A 21133-nucleotide genomic window follows, 5' to 3' on the forward strand; every position below is an offset into this window, starting at 1 on the left:
TGTCCAGCATGTCCGGCTTATCCGGCTCGTCGTTATTCGGGCAATGCTCGAATCAAGACTTCGGGCGTAGCTCGTCACATCTGAACCTCATTTTGAGATCGTGGGAATCTTTCGGCAATACAATTGTCTACGCGGTCGGAGCAATCCACCGGCGAAACTTGAAAGCAGATGAACTTGGAATCATCTATATATTAGGATCTTTCTTATTAGCAGCGGATTCCCAACGTATATGGGAAGTATTAAAGGATTAATATCCGGTTATCCTATGTTGGGCAATTTATTTTGAATACCTTATTATAATTCCCCCAAGACCCTTATCATAACCTAAACACGCAAGCTCAGTTACACTCTAGTACCCTGTCCCAGACGAGTGGCATGCAAGAGGTCCAGAGGAGAGACGACTCAATGGTGCAATCTACACTCAATTTTCAACTTTCTAGAAGCCTAGTTCCTAATATGAGCTCCGCCAGGCGTCTGGACGCGCTCGAACTCCTCAACCGCTTTCAGCGCCCTTGAAACCACTCTCAAAATCTCCTCAGTATCCTCTAACCCAACACTCAACCTAAGAATATGCTTCGGAATCCCATGACTCTCCACCCAATCCAGCTCGTGGTAATGCGCAATAAGGGCAAACGGAATACACAGCGTAAAGTTCGTCCCGAAGCTAGTCCCCTTACACACGTCCAACGCGTTGTAAAAAACCTCCGCGCTGTGCGGGTTCCGGAGAACAATACCCAAGACCTGGCCATAGCCGCCACGCGGCCGACAGTGACGCTTGTAGAATGCAGCCGTTGGAACTGTTGAAGGGTGATTAACCTGTGCGACAGAAGGGTGGCGCGCGATAAGCTCGACGACGGCCAGGGCGTTGATATTTGCGCACTGGACACGCGAGATGACATCTATGCTGTTCTTTTGCAGTGTTATGGCGTCCAGTGGGAAGAGCGTGTCTTCGTACATTGTCGCAAGGCGCGACATTATGCTGGCATAGTGGGGTGATTGGGGGTTTAAGACGACACTAGTTAAAGTTGTTAGCAGGGGGCATGACCGCGTCGACCTGATTCGGGTGATGGAGTGATTGGGCAGCGTGGCTCTCCTTACCTTCCTGCAGTCACGTTGCAGCCTCCGCTGAACATCTTCGTCAGGCTGGTTACCATGATGTCGACGAATGGGAGGATGTCTATATTCACAGCCGTCGAGACACTGTTGTCGCACACGATAATGAAGTTGTATGTTGTCGCGAGTGCATGGATCCGGTATAGATCTGGCGATGCGAGCAGGACGTTCCCTGGACACTCGCAGAAGAGCGCCTGGATTCGTTGACCGGATGCTAGAGAGGCTTCTAATCCGTCTAGCTCCTCTGCGCTGCCTCTGTGGTAGAAGATAATCCTTTCCCACGCGCTACGTTCTATGGCGCTTCTTGTCTCACCGTAAAGCCAGCTATGTGTGCATGTTAGTGTCTTGACCTTGGGCCGAGAAGAGCGAAGAAACTGACCCGTAGCAGACAACCAAGTGTGGACCTGGACAAGACGCTAGGGCCCTAGAGAGGGTATAAATGGCACTCATGCCGTTCGGGAAAAGGAAGACGTCTCCAGGGCGCGGGGATACGGCCGCGAATCCATCATTATTGCTCTCGGATGTGGATAGATGTGTGATCAACTCCTTCACAGCCTGCTTCTCTGCCTGACCGGATGGAAACTTATGCCATTTAGAATCCTCGATATCTATGACTGGATCCTTTCTACCGCTGGTACAATAGTCGCTATTGGCCGACTTGGACTCCAAATTGTCGAACAGTTCCAATAAGTACTCGGCCTGGCGACTGGATATTCCACTGCCGGTATCTCGCCAGTACCCCATCACTTTGTCAAAGCAGGTTACGGGGAAAAGAAGGGCGTAGAAGGTGGTCCAATTTTCCGTTTCAATCATGGTATTGCGTGCTCGTGGGCTGAATCGGACGATTTCTGGGATTATCGTGGAATTTGGTGTCTTTAACCCGGCCATGCACTGGCTGGCGTTGGCGGCGGTGGGAAAGGGAACGCAGTTCACCTCATCCGCATCGAGACGAAGACGGTCGATGACTCGTCGACTAAGATTTTGGACGATCTGGTGGATGTAAAAGCTGGACTGTATCAGGCTATGACTACTCCTATGCTCTTGGCTTGAGATCTTTTGTCTCCTACCGTGGGTAACCTGCGGTGACTTTGTGTTTTAAATTGTCGATGCTATTGCATTGTTCATCGCGGCGGTATCTGACCACAGACTGCCAGGTCGGCAGCGACACACTAACGGCCTAGAAAGTAGCTGATCAGGTCCGCAAAAGCCGTAAGTGGGAGGATAACTTTACATGCTTCTCTCCCGGAGGGTGGCTTGTACCCAGAGGGAATGCCTGTGGTTTCCGGAGGTCCAAATGGGGTTCCATTATGAAAACGACAACTGATAGCGTGGTATAGATTCAGAGCTCAATATGCATTAACAACGTGCGCTTTATAGCATACCGTCTTGAACATCGACATGACACTGGCAGAGCGTGGACACGTATCAGGCTGGTTCCCCGCAAGAAGCGAGCCTCGTTCGTAACTCGGCTCGCCAGGCAAGGAGTGATCGACGAGAGGACCCGATCGCTCTGGAACAAATGTGTCACTGCATCAAAGTGCTGATGTCACTGGACGAGCTTCGCTTTACGTGGCTAACTGAAGGAAATGTAGCCAGATCCTAGTTACTGCAGGGTGGCCTGCCAACCCCACGGTTGCGATGCAGGACGTACAAGATGGTTACCGGATCACATTTCTTTTCCCTTGCAGATGATCATGGTCGAGGACTGCCGTCCTTCTCCGCTGAGAGCTCGGTACAAGCGCCGGGGAAGTCTCAGCAGTTACTAAGGAGCAATGCAAGGTAGGAAAGGTGATTCAATTGGACAGTCAAGAGATAAAAGCATACAGACCAAAATGATTGAAGACCTTGAACCTCTAGGTATGGCACGGGATTCCTCCGTCGGAGTTCTCGTCCGGGAATCGCAAGGACCGACCTCGGTGACATGGTGGCTTGCTTTATGTAACCTGGAACGTAGCATGGTTCCCCAATGGGAGGCAGCAAGCCCAGAGCAGAGTTGGTGCGTTGTTTCGAAGCATGGGGGGAACTGAAAACGAAGGTCGGTCATGTGGTCGCGGGCCAAGCTGCCCCCAGGCATCGTCTTGGTTGGGAAGACTCACAGCCTTGCGGCCCTTGCCTTCCAAAACACATCCCAACTTCAATCTATGAGCCCCTCCCGAGTACACCCTGTTCCGAAATGTCTTCCCTCATCGTGGGCTTTATCTACGACAGCTTCACTAGCTACCGCTCCCAGGGCTTCAGCATCGAAGAATGCATGGAATTCGACACAGACGACACAATCAAGGAGATGATTCGGTCGCTGGAAACATGCGGCCACAATGTCGTCCCCGTCGCAGGCATAAAGCAGCTTGTTGCCATGCTTGCCGAGGGAAAACATGAGTCGTGGGACCTGGCGTTTCCCACGGCCGAGGGGATGTACGGCGCTGGACGGGAGGCGCAGGTCCCGGGGCTTCTAGAGGCGTACCAGATTCCGCATGTGTTTTCGGATGCGGCGACGCTTTCGCTTTCGCATGACAAGGGGAGGACGAAGGTAGCTTGCGGTCCCAGTGTCTGATGTAAAGGCACGCTAATTTTATAGACAGATGGTACTAGAGCACCTGGGGATCCCGACCGCGCCGTTTGCGATTGTCCCTGCTACTTGTCCGGACAGTGGCGACGACCTACAGTGGATAATCGCAGATGTACTTGCTAAAAGCCGACATGCGAAATTGATGAAATTCCCTCTATTTATCAAGCCCGCCTGTGAAGGCTCATCAAAGGGAATATATTCATTCAGCAAGGTGCGGACTATGGCTGAGCTAGCAGAAGGAGTACGCAAACTGCGCTCCCGATACCCCGATCAAAGTATTCTCATTGAGTGCTTCCTCGCGGGCTCGGAATATTCAGTCAGTATACTTGGGACAGGAGCATCAGCCAGAGTCATAGGGACCGTTCATCTGGACTGGAAGTCTGCAAAGAAGCCCCTGAAAGCCGCTGGCGACGCCACAACAGGCGGCCCGGATGCTGACGACGGCCTCTACGATATTCCATCCTGGGACGACCCCAGCCAAGACAACAGTTATCCAGTCCGGGTGGTGAGTGCGAAAGATAATCTGGAGATTCAGCGAACAGAGGATCTGGCGCTCGAAGCCTGGCGGGCCCTTGGATGCAGGGATACGGGTCGCGTGGATTTGCGGTGGGGTCTTGATGGCTTACCCTATGTTTTGGAGGTATGATTAGTATTGCCTGCCGTGTCAGTTAGCTGCTGATCGCACCAGATCAACGCGATTCCTGGGATGCGCCCAGAATGGTCGACACTGACTAAGACAGCTGCATCCAACGGGATTAGCCATGAGCAGTTAATTGGAGCCGTGCTAAACAGTGCTTTGGAACGGTACCCTCAGTTGAAATCGAGGAACCAATCAATCAGCGTAGTCAAGAGCTGACAGGCGGGGTGGTTGTCGAAGAGTCGGTATTTTAAGCCACCAAGCTGATTGTCACAACCGGTGTCATGAAATGGTGACAAGCATTCCCATGAAGGGCCGCCTGCCGAACTGGGCTTGCGCCTGTTCTGGGGATGTCTATTTCACAAACAGTCTGCATATTTAGTTTTCGTCTTCATGCATAGACAACTGCGAAAAGCCATCAATGAGAAAATAAGTTCATTTTCTTGAGTTACCAGTAACACTGATCCTCTGTAATTTACTGGTGTATAAGGCCTAGATACTCAATGAACCATCATCCTCCAATCGCATCATGGACGACGGCTAGCCAGTACTCTGCTTCCAAATTCCGCGAAGATGTCCCCGGCGCGATTCCGGCTGAAGTGTTTGGTTTACGTAAAAACTTACGCTGAAGGATGTGACTATGCATGGCTGGACGAAAAGCAGGTGAAAGATGCAGATCACTTCACAGTACTGCAGGATCCTGTGTCCGAGGTCATCGCCTGTACTATGATTGGATAGTAACACTGTAACCGTGACTGGCATGAGCAAAGGTTGGTCCAGCCCAGTTGAATCTGGTCTCCACTATCGATGGGCTTGATCGAGGACGGGGCGTTCCGCGCCCCGTCCTCTTGCCAAGATGAGCTAGTCCCTATTAGGACGTCATGATCCATCTGGTGTAGTTGAAAGAAAGAAGCTGATTAGACCTTCCCTGAAGGATTACTACTCTGGTATACCCCGGTAAGAATGTTAGTTCAGTAGGCCTTGCAAGGATATGACTCCTCTGAAGCGGTGGGGCCTTCAGAGAGTTACTGTGAGCGGGTTGTGCCTATTATTGATGGTTTTCTTCGCCTGAATCGGCAGCAAGGTAACTATCTTTGTCTTATGCATGATGGAGCACCTGGCCAGGCTAGCAAAGATACTATAGTAGGGCTCCATGAGAGTAGTATCTATCCTATTAGTTGGCCTGCCTTCTCCCCTGATCTGAACCCTATTGAGATGGTGTGGAATTGGTTGAAAGACTGGAACCAAGAGAGATATCCAGATGACCGCCAGCCATATTATGATGCTCTGCGAGAGATTGTACAAGCTTCATGGGATGCAGTCCCTACAGAATTCTTAAAAGGCCTTATTGAATCTATGCAAGCCAGATGTCAAGCAGTAATCAAGGCAGAAGGTGGTCATACAAAATATTAGTAGGATATTAGCATTAATACAGCCGGCAGAATCCAAAGAAGTCGTATCCTTGCAAGGCCCACTGAACTAACATTCTTACTGGGGTATACCAGAGTACAGAATGTGTCATCCGCGTACGCAATTCCTTTCGCACAATCACAACCGAGATTCCTGACTTGCGGGGTTGACATGGTTGCACCATTTCGTCCTGGGCGAGGTCCCCCGGCCGATCTGCAAGGCATGGAGGTGAGACGGTCAAACTGCGTATCCCAGATCATCGATGCTATTGCATAGATTGACAGGGTTGCATGGCCTACCACCTCACACCTCCTTGTCGCTCACGTCCGCTCGAAAGCAAATACCCCGGGGCAGGTCACGTTTAAACCTGCTACTGCTCGAACACTGGCTACTTGCCGTCCGATAGGACATTTTACTTATGATATCCATCATGTCTCTCCGTCTGTACTCTGGGTGGACACGCCCAAGATGTCTTCCAATCCTCGCACGAACCCCTTCCCAACTGAGAATCAGCAAGTTATCAACACTGGGTGCTGAGCCTCTGGCGACGGGAAAGAAGGTCCTCACTCCGCCACCAGTAACCTATTATTCTGATGAAAAAGAAGAGCACTATTGGAAGAATATTCCCAGGTGGAAAGATGTTGCGGTAGATAAGTTCCTTAGTCATAAGTGGCAGGTAGGTCTCGCTGCAGAATCGTGCTTGCAAAGCATCTTAACGCCTTACGGAGTAGATGGGAAACACGGTCCAGGGGGCAGCTGCACTACTCGACTTTCTCTCCTCAGTCCTGCCAGCTACGATCCCTCCGCAGAGAGACATGGAGAGGAGGCTTCGCATCACAGACATACACACGCGTGAGGACTTCATCGAACGGGTCATAGCGGGAATCAAGAGAGCCCCCATGGCCATTCGTCTGTCGCCTCACATCCTCAGCGTGGTAAACTGGTCGGACCCGTTGAACGACCCGATCAGACGGCAGTTTATCCCTATTTCCTCTCCGCTGAACATCGACCACCCGATGGCGGTGCTGGACCCGATGCACGAAGACAAGTACTCACCGGTGGACGGTTTGATCCACCGATACCCTGATCGTGCCCTGTTTTTCGGTTCGGTTTACACATATATAATATCCATCTACTCAGTGCACTAACAATGCCAAAACAGCAACCTCCATCTGCCCCGTCTACTGCCGCTTCTGCTTCCGGTCCTACACCGTCGGCGCAGAAACTGAATCCGTCAAGAAAAAGCGTTTTCTGCCGATCCCCAAAAAATGGGCTCCCCGCTTCGAATACATCGAGAAAACGCCGTCGCTCAAGGACATCGTCGTCTCCGGTGGTGACACCTACCTGCTTGAGCCCGAGCAGCTGCACTACATCGGCGACCGCCTGCTCAATATCCCGCATATCCGCCGCTTCCGGTTCGCAAGCAAGGGCCTCGGCGTGTCACCTAGCCGGCTAGTCGATCCAAGTGACAACTGGACGGATACAGTCATTGAGCTGGATCGTCGTGCGCGCAGGGCTGGAAAACATATCTGTATCCATACCCATATCAATCACCCGAATGAGATTACTTGGGTGACAAGGCGGGGTGCCCAGCGGCTATATGAGGCCGGGGTTACGGTTAGGAATCAGTCTGTCTTGCTGAACGGGGTCAATAATGGGCTTGAGACGATGACAGAGCTTGTTCATGCTTTGGGTGATATTAATATTCAGCCAGTAATTTTCCCTTTTTTCCCCCCTTTTTTTTTTACTTTTTCGCCTTTGGAAACATACTCGGAATTCCTGCTAAGAACTCTTTGCACAGTACTACGTTTACCAAGGCGACATGGTCCCCGGCGCGGAAGACCTGCGCACGCCACTCAGCCATGGCCTGCATCTGGAGCGACACATCCGCGGGCGGATTGCGGGATTCTACGTCCCGAACTTCATTCTCGATCTCCCCGCTGAAGGGGGAAAGCGGTTGATTCGATCGGTCGAGAGCTATGATCGGCAGATCGGCCTGGCCACGCTTTCAGCGCCAGGGCTCATGGGCGAGCCAACGGAGATGCAGTATTGGGATCCATTGTGGTCGCTTGAGCAAGATGCCAGGGAGGAGGTTTTAAGGAGGTGTAAGAGGAGTAGCCTTTCGTAGGTCTTACTAAAAAAACGCGATTGACCCTGAAGACTTCAGCTTAGTTCTGTTAGAATCCATGAGTAGATACTGTCACAAGCTATGGCCTGGAATATGGTTGTCGGTTATGCCCTCATCCTGAGATAGTTGCTGGCTGGGATATATATACATTGAGTTTCATCCGGGATAATCGTCTGATGACATACATTATAACGTACTCTTGGGAATGGTTAAAAGGAGGGGAAAATATGTGTTAGTTATTTTGCAAGATTTTGATATTCGCCAATACAGTTTGCCAGTTGAAACAATACTGTCTATATTAGTCACAACACAGGTAGGGCAGGGCCATCGGGGATCCTTGGGTGGGCCTCGTGCTCGAGTAAGCGCCGGATTGCAGACTCGGAGCGATAGCTACCACCGCATACCGCGTGGGCTTGGGCTGTGTGATGGAACCTCTATCATCTGGAAGGTTTATATCTGCGAGACTCGAGGATAAAAGTAGCCGTAAGGTCTCTGTTATCTTGACGATAATCTCCTCTCCCAGGAGCCTGCATTCGTCAAGCTCGGGCCTATAGCCACCCAGTGCAGCGGGGGACGCCCGTCGTTTCCGCTATGATACTTCAGGAGCAATTTGAATATGCGGCATTCCAGAACAAACTCGCCATATGAAGCGTTATGACATTGTACACCCGATCCTTTTGTTTCTGAACTGAACCAATGCCACAGTATCGTGGACGTGTTGGCGTCTCAAGTAGACATCAGCTCCTTGTTGATGAGCTGTTGGATCAAGGCCCTACCGGCCCTGTATACAGCAAGTCCAAGCACGCGGTCTCGCGACTGTCTCCCGGCACCAATATCACCGAGAAAAGGAGGAATAACGTCCGTGGCTGAACATCCCCTGTCAAGGAAATCAATCAACTGCTCCCCCATTATGGTCTGACTCTGAACCTAATCTTAATTAGTGCTATCGTCTTCTGCCTTGCCTGCGTCTAACTGGAGCTGTTCCATTGACGCCTCAGCCTTGAGGATCAACATCTTCTTGGTCTTATTTCTCTGCTGTGCAGAAGAACCACTCTCCTAGGAGGTAGTTGACTTCCCCTGACTCTCATATTTTTCCAAGATAAAGCACATTGTGTCTAGATTTGCCAATCTGTGTGCAGTACATAGCAGGGAGAATTCGTGCTGCTGCTTAAATGGTTCAAGGGTCCGAGAGGCAGGGTTCCGAGAGGCAGCAGCAGCATATGCCTTTATACCCCTCTAGGAGGATTCAGAGGATCTGAGGCTTGGCTTTTAAGCCTGCAGGGAAAAATGTACCTTGTAGTAGGGGGTTCTGCGACTGAGAATAGCCTTGGTGGCGCAGGGCGCAACAATGATGGGGCTGAGGGAGGTCGTATTCCTTAGTGACTGTGAGGAGGATCCTGCCGTCTAGAATCAGCGCGAAAACGTTCGCTATCTTCCATTATTATTATTATTTTATGGTGCAACTTATTTGTGGTGGTAAAGAAGGAAGAAAATGAGATAAGAGAGGTTACCTAGCCTGCCAGCTATGACAGATGGACTACAGCATCCCATACAAGTAACAGTACAGAAATAGTATATAGTTGACCTGGCACCACACCTGCACCATCGACTGCTTGGCAGCCTGGCTGTTGGGATGGTGGCAGTAATATAGCTTATAATTACTATTACAGCCTGCCACTGTGCAGATATAGCACTAGCTTAGCCATTACCATGCCTCCTGATGCGGATCAAGCATTTTTACCGGCTCTTTATTTCGATTGGCCATGCAGCGCAGCGCATGCCTGCTATAAAAGCGATCGGGACCAATATGGTCGAGACGCCCAGTGTCACAGGCTATGGCCTGGATCTTGGTTGTCGGCCATGCCCTCAACCTGGTCCTAAATAAGGTTTCTGCAACATTAATGTACAGCCTCGGAATTGCGGCCTCGTAGGGAGAGATCCGTCCTCATAACTTCGGGAAAGAGATCCGTCGGCATGCAAGTCCAGGAAGTCGGAAGTCTTGACGTATGATTGGGAAAGCTTGATAAAAGGGGGGAGGAAGATATCTGCGCTTCTATCTTTTGTTTCTTTCTCTAAGCTTGTGATACTCGTTTATACAGGACAGCTAGTTGAAAACAATACTACCTACGCCCGTTACAGAAGGTGGGATGGAGTCTTAAGGCAAAGTTACTGGATCAGGCCATGGCAGGTTGGTATAAGTGAATTTATTATCGCTCTCTATCCGTGAGTCATTTTGTTAGACAGGACGCTTGAAAGCAGGGAATATCTTCGCCTTGTCTATACTTATGTTCGCGTCAATTACTCCATGAGCAGTAACTGGTTTATTGATCCTCACGATTCTTCCACATGCAACAGGATACTGCCTTTCCCTTGTCTACCATCTGCAGATAGGTGTCTAAGGTGACCTCCGGAGGCATTCAGGTCCATTCGTGCACGCAAAACTGGTATTTTCATTGTAATAGGCGACAAAGCTTGACCGGCTGCCACAGGCAACTGCCCGTCGCTGAAGGTGCACTAGTCGAGGGCGTAGTGGAAGTGATAGTGGCAGTGACAGTGCTATGCTGAATTATAGATTGAAGCTGGCAAAGAGACACAAACAGAGCTATTGGATTGAGTCATACTGCTCGATAAGGTAGTCGGTGAACACGTCTTTGCGAAGGGCGGATGACATTAGTTGCTGCCTTTACAACTTCACGCAGCACTCGCGACATAACCAGGATGACACTCGCACGAATGCTACTGAATGGGTTGGAAATACACCAAGCTTTCGTCCTAGAGACGTGTCACATCCTTCATGTCTGGGTTGGTGAGCACTATAGAGAATACTTCCAGGCTTTTAGAAGGCCCACATGCAATTCCCCATTCTACCCTAGCGCTTTTAGCCACTTCCCGCCCTAGGTGACTGCGTCCTTTCTTCCTCCTTCCCTTCTCCTGTTGTGCTTCCGGCCAAAATACTGGAGGAGAGCCTCGGCGCGGATTTCAGGCAGGTTCAGCAGGCGCACGATGTCATCCTGCTCGGCAACGGGCCGGCCTGGAGCCTGCGGCTCATCAGCGCCAGAGCGATGTTGACCCCTTGCTTCACCGGAAGGCGGACGAGTTGAACAGATGCACTGTTTAACATGACTAGGGTGGTACAGTCCGGGTACGCTCTGGCAGGCTCCTGTCCAGGGGTGGCGGGCAAGGAGGGTTGCGAGCGCATCGTGCTTTCTCCCCATAACAGCTAGAAAGGCATAGTCCGGCCCACTGGGCAGCACCCCATGGATTGGAAGCTAGGGGAGGCGGTTCGCAATCAGCTCGCCCGCCGGCAGCCTATGTACCACCTGCTGAAAGAGCCACCTCGTACCTACACCAGGTCGCATGCGCCAGCGCGCTCCACCTGTCGAGGAAGTACCTCAACGGCCCCCTCAAGACAAAGGAATTGGCTACCACGCTTAACCTTCTCGGATCGTACTCAGCAAGCGAAAGTCGCATGTTTTGGGATTCTGATCTTTGTAACTCGTCTTCAATCGCAGCTTCTTGGGCTTTGTGGAAATCTTGTAATTGGTAGGTTCCCCCAAGGTGGCTTCACCCAAACGCCGACAGGTAAGGCCGTCTTTTCATAAAATGTAACTGAGTATTCTCCTTGCAATACTCTGATAGAGTCGGCTGGCTTTGTGTTCATTGAGTCGCCGCCTGCTGAATTCTTCCCTTCAGTTCAACGGCTGGTTTGTTCAGGATGTGAGTAGACTTATTAACCCCGACCCATGAAACCCGCACTACCAGTCCCAGGTCGCGGTTTAACAAGCCCAGTAGGCTAAGTTTGTATAGTTAATACATCTGTATTCTTCTCTTCCCCCTTTGAGCATACATGCGTATTCCACAACGGATATTGTAGCAAAGTCTGACTGAGCTAATGCACATTAAGATGATATTAATATTACAAGGCAATCTCTCATATAGGCCAGTGAATATTTAGCACTAAGAGGTTAAAGATAATTAAAGAGTATAGCTGCAGCTGTACCATCTTGAAGACATATATTTTCTAGGTCAGGGGCAGAGGTTCTCCTACCTGACTTAAAACTTAACCATCCCATATTAAGTGCTTGATACAGCTCAATGAGAACCTTCCATTTGACAAGATCCAAGAATTCCAACTTACCAAGCGTCATCCAGCAGCCCGCTCAACCTCATGCTTCAACTGACATTGCACAATGGTTACCTCAGTATTGACAAAGGGATCAGGGATATTATAATCTAGACATTAGAGATATAGCTTAAAATTATATAAATTATGTATGCTGCAAGGTTTAGCATGTTTATATGGTTTAAAAATCCACAGGTTACCTAAATGCTATAAAGGTTCAGGGTTCGGACCCATACCCAACCTATTTCAGGTTCTTGGTTGACCCGTAATGGGTAACCCGCGGGTTGTGTCAAGGTCCAATAGTAACTTGTCAGTACGTAAGTCTAAAAGATATAGAACCTTGCTGTATATCTTGGCCTTGCTTCTTCTGTAGCTTAACCCCTAACCTAGGCTGTGCACAGCTGCTTATATGGTGTATTACAGGATTTTCAGAATCTTTCCTATTCCCAGAGAAGACCAAAGCAGCCGTAGATATAGGCCCAAGATTGTCCAGCTCATGTTTGTCCGCAGCATCCCATTGAACTGGTTGGCTGTTGATGCTGAGCCCGCCAATTCCAGTGCTTTACTGTCAATGTTCCTAAGACATATGCCACTAGCCTTGATATTACCATATTTAATTTTTCTGTTGCGCCAGCTTACGGATACGAGATATTTCTGATTGGGGCAGAGAGTCGCCACGACCGACGGAAGCCTTTATACCCCCTCTTGGGAGACGGTATTTTCCTTTACGCGGAGGTGGAGGAGGATCGGCCCTGGTATTACGATCAGCAACTTAGGGTATCAAGTATTCGCATATTGAGAGGCTAACCCATCATATTCCAGTTTGACGAGGAGATCGCCGTTCTCGTTAAAGATCGGGTCCTTCATGAAGAAAGATCCTGCACCGGGAAGGCAAAGGCGGTTTGCATTTGCCAATGCCTCGACTAGCGTTTCAGTCTCCCTTTCGAGCGCCAAAGCCAGGCTGTTTTGAAGACCTGCGGCAATCGAGCTGGCCAGCTCTTCAGCAGTTTGCTCCATTTTCATATCGCCATCTTCGTTATGCTGCACATCCAGGTAGATGTCATCCTGATCAGAGCTCCAGATAAGTCCACCCTCTTCGATGCTGGCCATATCAAGGGTGATACTCCAATCGATCCAATCAGTTGTCATAAAACTACAGGCCGAACAAATTAGATTAGTGTTGAGAGTATCCCAATTGTGACAGAAATCCGGAAAGACTCACTTGGTGGGGTCATAATCTGTCCGATCGTGGTACAGGTAATAGTAAAAGACGCTGCTCCCTTTGACTTTAAGTCTCTCCATCCCGATTTCGTAGATGACAGAGGCTTCAACCTTGTCCACTACTGACGGTTAGCTATCATACTCTAGGTTCTCCACGTTCATTCAGTATGGCGGGGGAGCATACCTGCCTCGTAGGCTGTCATGTTGTCTGAGGGTCGCCCTGGCATATACGCTGTAGCAGATGTTTCTTTACGGGCCGCCGTAATATTCCAGCGTGCTGGGTCGACCTGGTCTACGTTCCACTGATAGTCAGCGCCATCCGGCGATGACTCCCCGACGTGATATCGGTATCCGGTTTCGTATGGCATGTCCTCAGGCGTGCCCGTCCACGCAGCATACGGCTTATCTGGGACCGGAGTCATGGCCAGGACCACCTTCTTCAGGACCGGAAGCATCCATGGCCAAAGTAGATCCCGACTCATACAGAAGGTGCCCAAACGGCTTTCGGCATCGACCCAGGGTCCAGTATACGGGATCGCCCCTTCAGCAGGTGGGGCCTTGAAGTCCGAGGTCAGAAGATAGGACAAGGCATTGGCATCCTGACCATCCTTGTTTGAGTCGGTTCCTTCGCTTCCTCTCCACGGATAACAAAAATAATCAATAGCAGTGGGCGGAAAAGACGGTGCGTATGGATTGACTAGCGATAGTGGTCAGTTAAGTGGCTCAGACCCAATTTCTATATTTTATTCACTTACGTTCACTGCCAGAACTATCATCTCGTTGGGCCGCAAAGCCTAGGATGGACTCGCCGCGCTCAGACATGTTAGTGATCCAACGGGTGATGAATAAGACCACACTCCCCCTTTGATCGACACTCAGATCGCTCAGGGCTATATCACCAAGGCTGGTCAGATCCTCGTTCAGCCTTGTGCTCGCTGTACGTCGCCCGAGTTAGTCTGACTGGGATTACGCCGACGATTTGGGACCTTTTCTTACAGGAGGCGTCGATAAAAAGCTGAGCCAGAGAGAAGTTCGACTCGCTGAGCCCGGCTCTCCTCTTGAATTGTTTATACTCATTCGAATCCTTGGATAGCTGCTTTTGGTCTGATCACGGAAGGTTGCCTGTAAACACAGTTTTGAAGTGATAGAGCTGGGGGGTAACGTACTGACGACGACATTGAAAGTGAGAATCCAGTCCTTAATGTCAAAGGTGCGCAGATCTTCACTTGTCATGCTCTCATAGACCTTCAAGGTGCCCTGCATCAAAGCCAGTCGAAAATATAACATCGGCTCTTTACTTTCGACGTGGAGCTGCACGGAGGGGATACCAACGTCGGCCTCTAGGTCCTCCCCGTGGAGTGGGAAATGAAAATGATTCAGATACGACTCAGGGTCTTCTTGAGCAATCTTCCACATATTCTTGAAGCCCTGGTTAATGATTTTCTGCGACAGCACGATCAGCTGATCGTAGGGCTTGGGGCTGGTATCAAGAACATAACTGTTGCGCTTGGAAGACATGGTGGAAAACGAGATATACGATGCAGGCTGATAGTGTGAATAACCTTTATTTTCAATTGAGGAGTACGTGTTAATGAGCTTATATATTTAGGTTAGTCTCAAATAGTATCGGCAATAGAGTCTTGCCAGAATGCAGTAATAGAGAGAGAAAGTTGAGAAAGACCGCTATGTGACACGCTAGCCGCCAATCGGACCTTAGGAACGCATAATCATAGTCGAACGACCTTTTTGCTTCGTGCATATGAGCGACTTACATCATAGTTGCTTGCTCGAGGGAAGTACAAACAAGGTGTGTCAGGGATCAAGGTTTTGGGTAACGATTCGGTGGCCTATAGATAACACAGTTTCAAATTTCCGATTGCGTTTCCGGCCAGAAGTATGATCACGCGCATTTCAAACGTCAAATCCTAACGTCAAGTCATACTCCGAGCTTCATATTAAAACCAAGGGGGGCCGAAAAGCGAATCGCGCCGTATAGTCGAATCACCAGCCAATAATGTTGCAAACAAGCATATAAATCTACAGGGCATACATTTGCGGGTTGGATCCTCGAATCTGGATTATGCATACTCTCTCTCAGCTGTCCACTTCCTTAATGTACCCGGTTTCAACGCACTATTATGTCTTCGTGTAGCCTGAATGTTACTCCAGTTAGCAGGCATTGTCTGGCAGACTGTCTAACAGGAAACCAACACCATACCAACTGCTATAATATGCGTTAGTTGGATCTATAATTAGGCTCAAGTGTTGATTACGACGCAAAGCTCGGCATGGTTCTTGATTTATGATCAGAAGCAGCGAGAAAGCCTGTTTGGCTCACTTTATTACCAATAGAGCATGTAACCTGACATCATATTTATGGACCCGTACATCATAGTTGTGAGTTTAACTGGTTAATGTACGCGAGGCGTGTTATAAGTTCGACAAATCCTGGAGCAGACCCGGTTTTGCTCTTTTATATCTCCAGCAAGCCCTAACCACATAAATAGGCCACACCAAGCTTCTGGTTCTTTCTCTTCTCAATGGTCACTTAAGGTTATTTCTCTAACTGCCTACTTCGTCATGATTATCGTCAAAAAAGACTCAGAAGTAATGACCAACTATGTCGCCGCCAACCCGGTGCCGGCAGGCGAACATTTTGCCGTCTTCAATGATATCCAACAACAGCCTGCGGTCTTCAGCCTTGGTGACAATGGGGCCCTTAATATGATTATTACGGCTAATCGTGAACCTACCAGATATGATTTCGCCAAGCAATCAAACCTCTTCCCCGAGGATGTTCAAGTGCAAGCCTTTGCAGTACAGCAAGCGCCCGATTCCAGCTTGGATATCTGCATCGCCACAAAGGCTTCAGACAAAGAGTCTGATTTTTACTTATTGCACCATATTACCCTCGACGAGATTACCGGCACGATGCCTTCTGCCAAAGTAACTCACGGGTTGTTTCCAACAGTTGATCATATATACATGGTATGCTTTCCCCAATTATTGAGGCAGGCAAGAGAACTCATAAATCCTGGTAACCATACAGGGCCCCAAATCAACCAATAACGAACAGGCAATGCCTCTTGTCATGGTGGCTTTTCAACGGGCGGATCGATTGACCAGTACCGAAGACCTGAGTTACGTGCGCTTTACCCATGGCATTGCTACATTGGTCACGCCCTGGAGCTTACCTGTCAATCCGAAGAAGATTGTAGATGTGACCTTAATTACTTGTTCCCTTGGGAATGGCGTGATGGTACTGTACGAGGGATTCGACAGCGGAAAGATGTATCTGGTCTTCAAGGTGCTTGATAGTGACGATGATGATGGCATTGGGGACGGACTCGCAGTCCAGGTCCCCTGTCCCGCTGGTAAGAACCCTTTGTGGATCTGAAGAATACCAAGGGAAAGTTCACAAGGCCGTAAGTGCTGATATTCGAGATAGGGGCAACCTGCCTTGCTTCATATCTGGATTCATCTACTGCCAAGACGGTAGTGCTAGTCGGAGGTGAGGTGATTACCGTACTAACGTCGAAGAACTATACTTCTTCGCATGGGGGCTCCGGCACGGTGATCGATAAAACCAAAAATCTCAAAGACCTTCACACGTCGCAAACCGGTGAAAACCTCCGCCTCTGGTATACTACCTCAAGCGATGCCGTGTGTTACTACACGACAACCACCACAACCCTCACGGAAGGCGAAGTAATCCCTCTCCTCGCGCAAAACCAAGGCGGCCGGATCTCCAGTCTCCTGTCCAGCCGGGCTATGGAAGGTGCCAGCGACATCCTCGTTAGTAGTCTTCTATCAGTAGACCAAAGCGGGAACCTGTCCCTATTACAGCAGGATCCCCGCTCGCATGCCTGGCAACTATACCCATACTGGCACGCCTCTAGCGAGGACGTGACGGAGGTAAAGGGCTTGATGGTGCGCCTCCATACTACTGTCGTAAACGAGGAAGACGGAGACTCGTCTGACCTGCTCCCGGGCTCGTGGCTCCGCGTGAGCTGCTCAGGTTTGGTGCGGTGCGTCATTAATGGCAAGCACACTACTCTTTCCGTGACGCCGCAGTGGTACCAGACCGACGCTAAGGGGGTCCTCAACATCCTCCTCCAGACTGATGACGCGACAATTCACCAGTTTGCCGCAGATGCATACCGGCCGGCCCAGTCAGCAGCATCGGCTCGAAATGGTCCCCATCTGAAGGAGCGAAATCTGACGGACCCGTTGCTAAACCCGACCGACAAATTGCTCCCGAGGCTGGAAGGGGTCCAGACGGCGGATGACGTGCGGGCCATGAAAAAGCCCGACGGTAGTCTCATGTTTCCCGTAATCAGCGACGAAAACGCCGAGGGAGCGGCGGCGGCGTTCAGTCAGCTAGTGAAAAGTGCAAAGGATGTACAAGAAGTGGATAGGAAGCGACTGAAGACTTATCACGCCGCGATTGCGTCTCCGGAGAGGCACAAGACGGACGCTGACGGGCTTGTACCCATGGGATTCTTTGACGATGTCGGAGATTGGGCTAATGGGGCATGGCATTGGATTGAACAAGCAGCCGAAGACGCATGGGACTGGGTATGTGAGAAAGTCGGTAAGTCATCAATCATGCCCGTACCCTCTTGAAGCTTTCCCCAACACTGTTAAGCCTTGACTGATGTGTCATGATTGTACTAGGCGACATTTGGAGATTCGTCGTTAAAATTGGTGAAGAGGTCTGGGAAATTACTCTCGACACTATTACGTCCATTGTCAAAGGGATTGTCTGGGTGTTCAAAAAGATTGGTGCCTTTATCCAGGACATCATCGAATTCCTGGGATTTTTATTCGGATGGGGTGATATCCTTGACACTACAGACAGTATCGCTGCTGGCTTCAACGCTGCATTAGATTACGGCGAGGAAAAGCTTGTCAGCCTTGACATCGACGCCAATAAGTGGTTAGATGAGGTTAAATCCAACATCATCTCCAATCTTTCAGCTCTCCAGGGAAACCCTTACGAGAATGCACCTAATAGGGAAAAGAAACCTGCATCCCGTGGCGGAACAGAACCTTCAAATCATGACGGTGGCACTCTGACCGATGATCTCTCCGTCACCGTGTCCTATAACTGGTCCACCTACAATTTCACATACGGTGGTGGACTAACCAACGCGGTGCTGGATAAAAAAGGTACACGTGTCACAAACAAAAGTGGCACGGAGGACGATATTGTGAGGCTTTGGGATGACCTGCAAAATGAACTGGAAACTATCAAGGACACTGTTGTCAAGGTGGCGAGCGACCTTGTCAACTTCTTCAATCCCCAGAACTACAGCGTTCAGCAGGTAATCAATCAGGTCGGAGAGGACCTTATCGACGGTATGATAGAGGCACTGAAAAAGTTAGTGGACATTATCTTGCAGGCCCTGAAGCTGGGCATTGACATAGTACGGGATCTCGCAAACTATAAGGTCGAAGTCCCGGTGTTGACATGGCTGTGGAAAAATGTCATTTCCGGTGGGCGAGACTTGACCCTACTTAATTTCTGCGCTCTGCTGGTCGCTATTCCTACCACTGTCTTGTACAAAACTAAGGAAGACCGCGCCCCACCGAAATTGAAAGGAAGACTGACGAAAGACACCTTCGGACAATACGTCAATGGTCAAGATAGCTCTCTTTCACGTGATATCCTTGGGTTCAGCGTCGCAGCATCATCCGCTGTTGTCGTTGTTGGGGGCGAATTCGATTTGCTTTCACTGCTGGTGGATGGTACGTTTGAGGGGTTAGGCCTCGAATTTATTCCAATCGGTCCTATTGACGCTTTGATGGACGTGATGGACTCTGCTTCACTCACCTTCAACACCTTGGGTGGTTTCACGACCTGGCCGGTTAAAGCCAATGATGAACCAAAGAAGAGTTTGGTAATTGGTGCCAGAGACTGGGTCAAATATGCTGTATATTCCCAGCAGTACCCCACCTCAAATTTCCCTTTACTGGTTACAAAATGTTGCGCATGAATCTAACTTGATTTTAGGGCTGGGGCCTGAGTGGCGCCGAATACCTCTCTGGAGTGATCCTGAACGCTGTAGCGAAAAGAAGAAACATCGAGAGACCCGTTAAGAAACGATTCAAAGCTACCCTCAAGGCAGTGATGTCCGTCCCATCCCTCTGTCTATCTCTCGCCGGCAACATCATGGACCAAGAAGCGGGCTCCAAACAAGATTGGCTTATTGTCAATGCGTATATCTCCTCGGCTGCCAGCTTTGGCGCCTCGTGGGGCGGAGCTGTTGCGCGATGGAACGATGAATTCGAGAACGCCTTGATGTATATTGGGATGGCAGTCAGCCAGGCCTGCACCTTGACCCACTACTATCTGCTCGTTGTTGATTTTGTTTATGACACATTGTTGAACTGATAGATGCGAATTCTCTCTAATTAGAGGATAATATGCTTCTTGGGGGCTGCGAGCATGAATCACCATTTGACAGTCTGAAGAATCAGAGCTCCCATTTTCATGGTTTATCAAGCCATACGTGCGTCATTGTTAGCTTCAACTAATACGGTCGTTATTATGATAGTAGATATCGGCTAGAACTTCATTGTTATTGTTGTGAGATGCCACTTTTATAAATCTCAGGTTTGAGGCCCCTATAGACTTGTTAAACCACGGGGTGGGTCGGGTTTTCGACCTACTCTGATCCGCCCGGCGGTTTTTTGGAGCGGATCAGTAAATAAGCAACCCGCCCATGGATTATCGTAAAAACTACAACCCAAACCAAAAACTCCATAAACCCCGCCAAGCATAACGCTAACTATATATAGTTAGACTGGGTCAGTGGGGCTATAACCTACCCAAAAACCCCATAACCCAGAACATAAAAAATCTAACTTGGTTAGATTCTACTAGCATTGAGGTCTCAACAGAAAGATGGAGTGGATAATCTTTTTCTATAAATATCATGAATTTACCATTTGGGACTGAAGAGGCTGCACAACCATGATTATGGAAACTAAGATTATGGACTGTTGATGTAATGCATATGTAAATTTGAGAAGACAGAGTGATTGACAACCAACTAAGTTAATATTTCTTCTTGAAGCGTTTCCCTTCCTTCTTCCCATTGGCCTGTTCCTCCAAAGTACGCTTGCGTTTACCAGTAACATCATTCTCGTTGTAGACCTCATTTCCATTACTACCTTCGTCATCAAACGTGATTACGGCGTTACCGTCCAGCCCCTGACCTTCAGTGATCTCCTTAGGCCGGTTTTCCTGACCGTCAAAATCCTCATCCCCTTTATTGGTGGTCTTGTCCTCAATCTAGTCTGGCGTTGCCTCCTGTGGCGCAATTATCTTATCACGGAACTTTCTGACCTGCTCTGTGACTGTTTCCTTATATCCAAGAGGCATGCTCTTCTTGAAACCAAACAGCCTGGTGGGAGTGGGACAGTCGGCAGGAATCTGATGCTTTGCAACTGTATACTGTAGCTAGACCTGGGCAGAACCCATGGGCCGGCCCAAATGGGTCAACCCATTTAGGCCCATGGGCCGAAAAATCGATTTTCTACCCATTCGTGGGCCGGCCCATTCGGCCCATTCGACCCATTTTAGGGCAAAATTTAGTGGGTATGTGGCTTTCATAATTTATGCAATTTACGCGAACTCTTGGCTGTAATACATTCGTAACAAGAATAGGTATAATTTAGTTGAAAAAGGACATTTTAATATTACTGCAGAAACAAACTATATCTCATATCCATCTAATAACTTTGAACGCTTTCGAACTCTCCCTGAAACCCGCTGTGTGTTTTGCTCAGGCAAGTCAGGCTCCTCTTCCCACATAGGCTCCTCCTCAGGCTCGTTCTCGGGCTCTTCCGCTGGCTCAATACTCCTTCGCCTCTTCAAATTATCCTGCAAAGGACCCTCCTCATTGTCACTAATCTCTATAATATCCT

General features: G+C 49.4%; 5 protein-coding genes across 5 annotated transcripts; 3 read left to right on the forward strand and 2 right to left on the reverse strand.

The window, feature by feature from the left end:
• Window positions 1-444: 444 nt before the first annotated feature.
• Window positions 445-2419, reverse strand: BDW70DRAFT_166861 (pyridoxal phosphate-dependent transferase; the record flags this gene model as incomplete). Its single annotated transcript, XM_073742104.1, has 5 exons — window positions 445-1015; window positions 1099-1437; window positions 1493-2119; window positions 2181-2290; window positions 2345-2419. The coding sequence occupies 5 exons, from the start codon at window positions 2417-2419 to the stop codon at window positions 445-447; spliced, it is 1722 nt and encodes a 573-aa protein (XP_073590821.1).
• Window positions 2420-3194: 775 nt separating this feature from the next.
• Window positions 3195-4729, forward strand: BDW70DRAFT_166864 (D-alanine--D-alanine ligase family protein). Its single transcript, XM_073742105.1, has 3 exons — window positions 3195-3640; window positions 3693-4319; window positions 4368-4729. The coding sequence occupies exons 1-3, from the start codon at window positions 3287-3289 to the stop codon at window positions 4533-4535; spliced, it is 1149 nt and encodes a 382-aa protein (XP_073590822.1). The 5' UTR covers window positions 3195-3286; the 3' UTR covers window positions 4536-4729.
• Window positions 4730-6194: 1465 nt separating this feature from the next.
• On the forward strand, window positions 6195-7854 carry BDW70DRAFT_154519 (KamA family radical SAM protein; the record flags this gene model as incomplete). The annotated part of the gene is made up of 5 exons (XM_073739870.1): window positions 6195-6242; window positions 6334-6402; window positions 6458-6830; window positions 6889-7439; window positions 7528-7854. 5 exons carry the CDS (start codon window positions 6195-6197, stop codon window positions 7852-7854), a joined length of 1368 nt encoding a protein of 455 aa, XP_073590823.1.
• A 4736-nt stretch (window positions 7855-12590) lies between these two features.
• On the reverse strand, window positions 12591-14716 carry BDW70DRAFT_154520 (uncharacterized protein; the record flags this gene model as incomplete). Its single annotated transcript, XM_073739871.1, has 7 exons — window positions 12591-12729; window positions 12786-13130; window positions 13200-13317; window positions 13383-13832; window positions 13954-14133; window positions 14195-14302; window positions 14365-14716. 7 exons carry the CDS (start codon window positions 14714-14716, stop codon window positions 12591-12593), a joined length of 1692 nt encoding a protein of 563 aa, XP_073590824.1.
• A 989-nt stretch (window positions 14717-15705) lies between these two features.
• Window positions 15706-19595, forward strand: BDW70DRAFT_166866 (uncharacterized protein; the record flags this gene model as incomplete). Its single annotated transcript, XM_073742106.1, has 5 exons — window positions 15706-16186; window positions 16248-16572; window positions 16647-17792; window positions 17876-19134; window positions 19215-19595. The coding sequence occupies exons 1-5, from the start codon at window positions 15779-15781 to the stop codon at window positions 19593-19595; spliced, it is 3519 nt and encodes a 1172-aa protein (XP_073590825.1). The 5' UTR covers window positions 15706-15778.
• Window positions 19596-21133: the final 1538 nt, after the last annotated feature.

This window comes from Aspergillus foveolatus, assembly GCF_047715535.1.
Source record: "Aspergillus foveolatus strain CBS 279.81 unplaced genomic scaffold BDW70scaffold_157, whole genome shotgun sequence".
NCBI classification, from domain to species: Eukaryota; Fungi; Ascomycota; class Eurotiomycetes; order Eurotiales; family Aspergillaceae; genus Aspergillus; species Aspergillus foveolatus.